At 48.2% G+C, this 6,409-nt stretch overlaps 1 protein-coding gene across 1 annotated transcript in view; it reads left to right on the forward strand.

The window, feature by feature from the left end:
* LAMB1 (laminin, beta 1) overlaps positions 1 to 6,409 on the forward strand; it is a 43,266-nt gene that overhangs the window by 6,400 nt on the left and 30,457 nt on the right. Inside the window, exons 6-11 of the mRNA XM_010186369.1 lie at positions 1,005 to 1,125; positions 1,282 to 1,470; positions 1,838 to 2,017; positions 2,397 to 2,509; positions 3,409 to 3,488; positions 5,939 to 6,074. Of these exons, the coding sequence (XP_010184671.1) occupies positions 1,005 to 1,125; positions 1,282 to 1,470; positions 1,838 to 2,017; positions 2,397 to 2,509; positions 3,409 to 3,488; positions 5,939 to 6,074 (819 nt within the window). The remainder of the gene's footprint in view (positions 1 to 1,004; positions 1,126 to 1,281; positions 1,471 to 1,837; positions 2,018 to 2,396; positions 2,510 to 3,408; positions 3,489 to 5,938; positions 6,075 to 6,409) is intronic.

Consider the following 6,409-nt stretch of genomic DNA (forward strand, 5'->3'; position numbering starts at 1 on the left):
AATGTAACTCTATGGGGCCAGAGACAGGTGTGTGGGTTGACTTGGTTGCCCTAAAATTGAATAGAGGCGTCAAAGGATGAAACACTTTCGTGAATCAAACATGACCTGCATTTTTATTGGTTGTTATCAGCTGAGAAGTGGAGGCTGTAGGCCAAATCAACAGCAGGCTCCAAAGGAAAATCCTGCTGCCTGTGCTGTGCACTTCTGCGAGTGCCATGTCCCTCTGGGTTCTGGTTTTCCCCATGATTTTTGCCTGACGAGCAGTAATAACACCCCTGTTAATGAGTGAGTTATTAACTGGATGAAAATGTGGACGCATATAGGAAGGTTGTGTGGGTTGCCCCAGGGGCCACAGGATGCCGGTGAGCGGGTATGCTCCGTTGCCCTGCGCTTTCAGTGAGTGTCTCCATCTGAGGAGCAACAGCAAGACTGGCTTTGCCTTTAAAATCATGGCTCCAGTGCTGGTACCCCCCTCACCCAAGGCAGTGGCTGTCACACAATTGCTGTGGTCTATTTAATGCTTGTTCTGTGCATGTCTGGGTTGATGGATAAAACCCATCCAAACTATCTGTTATCTTTGCTTTGAAAACTCAGGTAGGGCTGGAAAGGAGGTGCTGGGATGGTGACTGCTGATATAACTAGGTGCATGTTAATAGCTAATTAATAGCTAATAAACAGCTAACTTTTAGGTCCAAGAGGCTTTAGTGATTATTGAGGTAGAACCGTGCTCTCCTTGTTCATGTCTGAAAGTGTTTATTCAGGCATTAGTTACAGTAAGGAAAGAAAGGCAAATTTGTATGAGGAGATTCTTAGCTTGGCAGTTAAAGGATGCTCCTGTGGCCCTTTATGTCTTCCTACATGCAGTCACATGCATTAAAGTCTTCAAAAGTGTATCTGTTATGTACTAGCTATATTTTGCATTACCTGGAGTGTGGTTTTTTTTCCTCTCTCTCTTTTATAACCAAACATATTCCTCTTTTTTTTTTCTTTTTTTGTAATGACAGGTCCATGGGCACTGCATGTGCAGACATAATACAAAAGGGTTGAACTGTGAACAGTGTTTGGATTTCTACCATGATTTACCCTGGCGACCTGCTGAAGGCCGCAATAGTAACGCATGCAAAAGTGAGTTTAAATAAAGTGCAGACCCAGAGTCTGGTGTGAGCGTTACGTGATGTTTCTGGGGAACTTGTGGCAATATATAAAGTCCTGCATGTTCTTTGATTGGCTTTGGTGTGTCTTTTCTGGAGACTCTTACTTCGCTTCTGGTCTTTGTCACAGAGTGCAACTGCAATGGGCACTCCAGCCAGTGCCACTTTGACATGGCTGTGTACATGACGACGGGGAACACCAGCGGTGGAGTGTGCGACGACTGCCAGCACAACACCATAGGGCGCAACTGTGAGCAGTGCAAGCCCTTCTTCTTCCAGCACCCAGAGAGAGATCTGCGGGACCCCGACATCTGTGAGCGTAAGTGCAGCCCGGCTCCTCAGGGTGGGAATGGCCATGCTGTCCTGGCCATGACCAACCAGGGCATTCCTTGGAGAATTTAGGATTTAGCCTTCGTCTTCTTTGAGTCAGTGCCATGCTCCCAAGCAAAGATCCATGAGGGAAGGTGGTTGTCTTGGAGGCCTTGAGTGAGCCTGACTGGGTTTTGTTTTCTCCTCAAGAATCTGGAAATTTATTTGGTCATTACATGTTCAACCCTTGTCATGTCTAATACTTGCAGGAATGATACACTCTTTCTACACAGCAGCTGAGTTTAAATAATTCAGTGTGAGACTTGGCCTTTTCTTTTGCAGCAGTTAATAAAACATGTGCAATGCTTCCTTCTTAGCTTGCGACTGTGACCCAGCTGGCTCCCAAAATGGTGGCATCTGTGATCGCTACACCGATTTCTCTGCTGGCCTCATTGCTGGACAATGCCGTTGTAAATTATTTGTGGAAGGGGAGCGCTGTGACCTCTGCAAAGAAGGTTTCTATGGCCTGAGTGCCGATGACCCAGTGGGTTGTCAGTGTGAGTAAAAACATATGTTCCTTTATGTATGATCAAAAGCTCTTTGAGGAGCTGAAGTTGGTTTGTGGGGTGGATTTTTTTCCTTTGTTTTATGTTTCTGCTAAAGAAAAAGCATTTTTGTAGCTTGGAGCCCACCCACCCTTAAATCTCAGTTCCCCAGCTGATCCTTCTAGTGCATTTGGTGGAACTAGCAGTATCCTCCTTATTTGTTTTTAATTAAAGATCTCTTTGCTGGGGAAGTTTTACTGGGATGGGTGGTGGGCAAAGTGTACAATTAATCTCTGTCCTGGGCTTTAATGTAAATTTTTAAGTTGGATACTGTCTAAAATGTAACTCCAGTCCTGTGTTTTGACCTGCCTATTTCTGTTTCCCAATCTAGCTTGTGCATGTAATCCTCTGGGTACCCATCCTGGGGGGAATCCTTGTGATTCAAAGACAGGAAACTGCTATTGTAAGCGCCTGGTGACAGGAAAGCAGTGCAATCACTGCCTGGTAAGTAGCTTACCATAAAATAAATGAGATGCTGGTATAAGAGAGGCTGCTGTGTAGAAAACATGGAGGAAGGTGCTGGCCACCATCTCTGCCTGTGAGTGGGCACCTGGAGATGTCAGGAATCATGAAGCTGTGTTACAGGGAGCTGGGAGGCACAGCAAGGCAGATAAGAGCATCCAGAATTTAATCCCCAGGACTGTAAGGAGTGAGACATTAGGATACTCATTACGGTTGCTCTGTGAAAATGAAGGATCTGGAGCAGTTCTGCTGGAGCCCCCTCTGGGGCGAAAGACAAAACAAACAAAGAAGCTGTGTTAGCAAAAAAAATGCTTTCTACACAGTCCATTATATTAGGCAGGGATTATTTCATACACGTACATTGCTGTATAGTGTTTATGCATGCTGGAGTGTTATAGAAACACACTGTCAGATAACTGGATGTGTTTCTATAAACACTGACAGGCTGTCTTATCTGACAGTGGACTGAAAAGCTAAACAAATCTGTCTGTCCATCAGGCAAGGGCAGTGCCCCATGCAAAGCCCTGCAGCCCCATGTACGGCTCTCCACTGTGGTGGGCTGTACCGAGCTATGAGTTCCCAAGCCCTTTGTGGACTGGGAGCTCCAGCTGGTATAAATGGTGCAGTAGGAGTGAGGTCTCTGAGCTGGGATCCTCATGAATTTTTCTTTTAAAGCTAGGTGGAAAGATTTTTTTTCTCAAGCCCCTGAGATGGTCAACATTGGCCAAATGTGGGTCTGCCTCCACAACCAGGGGAGCAGGATTGATGGCTTGGGAGGGCAGCCTGTGGCAGCTAAAGCTGAGTGTTTCAAAACATGCCTTTGGGGTAGATAGGTTTAAATTGGCACGGAGTTACAGCGTTGGTGATGTTTCCTCCCGCAGCCTGAGCACTGGGGCCTGAGCAACGACATGGATGGATGTCGGCCATGCGACTGCGACCAGGGAGGAGCGCTGAACAACAAGTGGGTCCCAGCCTGGTTACTCTCTTGTAATCATTCACCCCAGCAAGTTTCACTTCGTTTGCAACCACAACATCCAGGGCTCAATGTGCTGTGGAGGAGGATGCTGGGACCGCCTTTCTGCTCCAGTGTGCAGAAGGTGGCAGGTCTGGATTGCAGCAGGGGGTTGACAGAGACATCCATGTCTTTTCCATGTTGGGCAGCTTTTGTTTGTGCCACCAGTGCAGATGAACATGTAAAACTCTTCTTACTGTAGCAGTCAGGCAGTGACATGAGCCATCATGTTGGTTCTTGGTTTGCTCCTAAACTGGCCCTTTGGCCACTCTCTGTCTGTTCACCAGTGCTGGGGTGGACTGCACAGTACTGCTGCTTTGCCACAGTGGTGCTGCATGGAGTGGGATGTGGACCTGGGAGTGCCCATTTGGGAAGTGGAGATTTTTCAGAGAAAAGTGTAGGCTTTGAAGATGCATCCATCAGTAAGAGCTTGGGAAGTCCTGGCCGAGGTGCCTGGTCAAAGGGGTGCTGGGTAGCCAGACAGCTCCGCTGACCAGAGTGGTTTTCTGTGTGTTAGATGCATGTTCAACCCCAGAGTTTTTAACAGCAGCCCCTTTCTTCACTCTCTTTTTTTCCCCCTTCCCCTTCACAAAACCTTTGAAATGTTCTGCTTTTGTCTGATGCTACAGAAGTTTCAGGAGTGGGTGGATGAACTGTTTCCCACTGAAGCATGCAGGACCAGACTGGGGGAGTTTGGGACTAGTCCCAGTGTGACTCCTGTAGGTCGTTACAGCCTGCAGACACCCCATCTGCAGCAGGGATTGCCGTGGGAATGTCCCACAGGTCTCTCCCCTCCACTCCCAAGTGGATTATTGCTCCTCAACAGACAGTGGCGTGGTCGTTAGTGATTATTTACTCCTCTGTGCTCGCTCCTGCGTGCAGATCAGTTACGCCACACAGCTCATAACTGCTCCCCTGGCGCAGCCACTTTCAGGGGCTTGGGGTACTGCTCAGCTGTGGCCCAGCATGGCTTTGCAGCCTGTTTCCCATGCATCGAGCCCAACAATTGCAAAACTACGCAGGGAGGGGACGCACAGTGTCCTGGCACAGACAGAGAGCAGCTGTGCTTTCCTCCAGCTGCAGGAGAGCCACGAAACCCCTCTCTGGCTCTTGCTTTGCTCTCTAACGTCGGCTGGAAGGGGGAGCTTCACCCTCCTTGGGGCTCCTTTCCTCAACTGCTGAATTGAGGCATCCTGGCTCCCATTCAGGGTGTGGGATGCAGCGCCTGAGGCAGCCACGCCTCACCCGAAATTCATCCCAGTGCTATAACCCAGGCAGCAGAGTAATCGCATTCCCTGGAGGGGAAACTTCCCAGCCTCCTTAGGGCAGCTAGGGCACTTCTGGCATCTCAGAGTGAATGTTTAAATGAATGTCTGCAATTTCGAAAATGATTTCAGTTAAAAATTACTCTTAGAATGTGGACTTGAGAAGCCTGGAGATTTTCTGTGGAAAAAAAAGAGGGTTTGTTTTTACAAAATGTTTCTAAATTCAACTCGAATTTATAGAAAGGAGTGTCTTTTTGGTGAACCAGAAAACCTTCCTATGAAAAAGTGCGAACAAGCACATGCCAAAATACAACCTGCCCAAGGATTGCACGTAAGCTGGATGGACTCTCTGGGAGCAATAACGCCACCGAAAGGCTGTCTGGGGGTAGAGCTGTACTGAGAAAAGAAAATGGCTCTTTATGAAGGAAGTGGAGCTGCTGTATGTCGCCCTGGACAGACCTGCATGCTCCAGCGGTGGCTCTGTCTGCCTCACATCTTTGGCTCTGTCCATCCTACTCTAAAGCAGCCGGGTATGGTTTTTACCTGTTGAGAGCTGCGGATAGGTGACATATCGGGATGTACGTTGCAGCATACGAGAGCAGCTTGACGTTCCAAGGCATGCAGAGTCATGCACATTCTTGCTTTGCCTGAGCCTATACAAACAAATACGCTGCTTGCACAGCCTGCAAGCTGGAGCCAAAGGCTGCCCGCAGTTTGCAGGACAGACGTGCCTCTTGGCTACGTCTGTAGTAGCAAGTGAAGCTCACCCAGGACTGCTCTCTGCCCCCAGGGAACTGCCTGCATCTGTAGGATGAAATCCTCTCACCACCCAAACAGAGGAAACCACATGCAAAGGGCTTACTGGAAATGGTCCTTGGCCTGTGCACACTCCCAGCCTAAGCCCAGAAGTTGTCTGGGACAATGGTTGGTGGGTTGAGCCACAACTGTGCCTGGCATCATGCTGCCATTTTAGCAGTGCAGATGGTCCAGCTGCAGAACCTGGGAACATCTTGTGTCTAGAGGCAGCTGTGTCCAGAACTGCTTCTCCTCCCATGGCACTTGAAATGTCATTAGCTCTAGCTGTGTCTCGGCACAGCCAAGATGTGTTGTAAATTCACTACTCTTCCATTTTAGCTGCTCGAGTGAATCTGGCCAATGTGAATGCCGGCCCCACATGTTTGGACGTCAGTGTAACCAGGTGGAGCCTGGCTATTACTTCATTTCGCTCGATCATTACATCTACGAGGCGGAAGAAGCCAGCTTGGGTCCCGTGAGTAGCAGTTTTAGTGGGCTGCTGTGTCTGGACAGCTGTGGGAAAGTTGTTTCACCATTTGGGAGTTGGAAGTTTCTGTTTTATACCTTGAGTGTTTTGCAATTAAAATGTGGAAAACACAGAATTGAATTGAAAACTGTCCATCTGTAGCTGTTCAATCTTAGTATTGATAACTAATGTAGGAATTTAAGGGAGGAAACTGCCATTTTCCTTTTTAAACCTTTTTCTTTGATCATGGCTGTACAGCTTGTTTCCTGTCAGCATCCGTCTTTGTGCCCACTGTGTACTCACCCACTGCACCCACTTCTCCTTCCCCTCTTATCAGAAGAGCG

This window comes from Mesitornis unicolor, unplaced genomic scaffold (assembly GCF_000695765.1).
Source record: "Mesitornis unicolor isolate BGI_N332 unplaced genomic scaffold, ASM69576v1 scaffold11866, whole genome shotgun sequence".
Classification (NCBI taxonomy): domain Eukaryota; kingdom Metazoa; phylum Chordata; class Aves; order Mesitornithiformes; family Mesitornithidae; genus Mesitornis; species Mesitornis unicolor.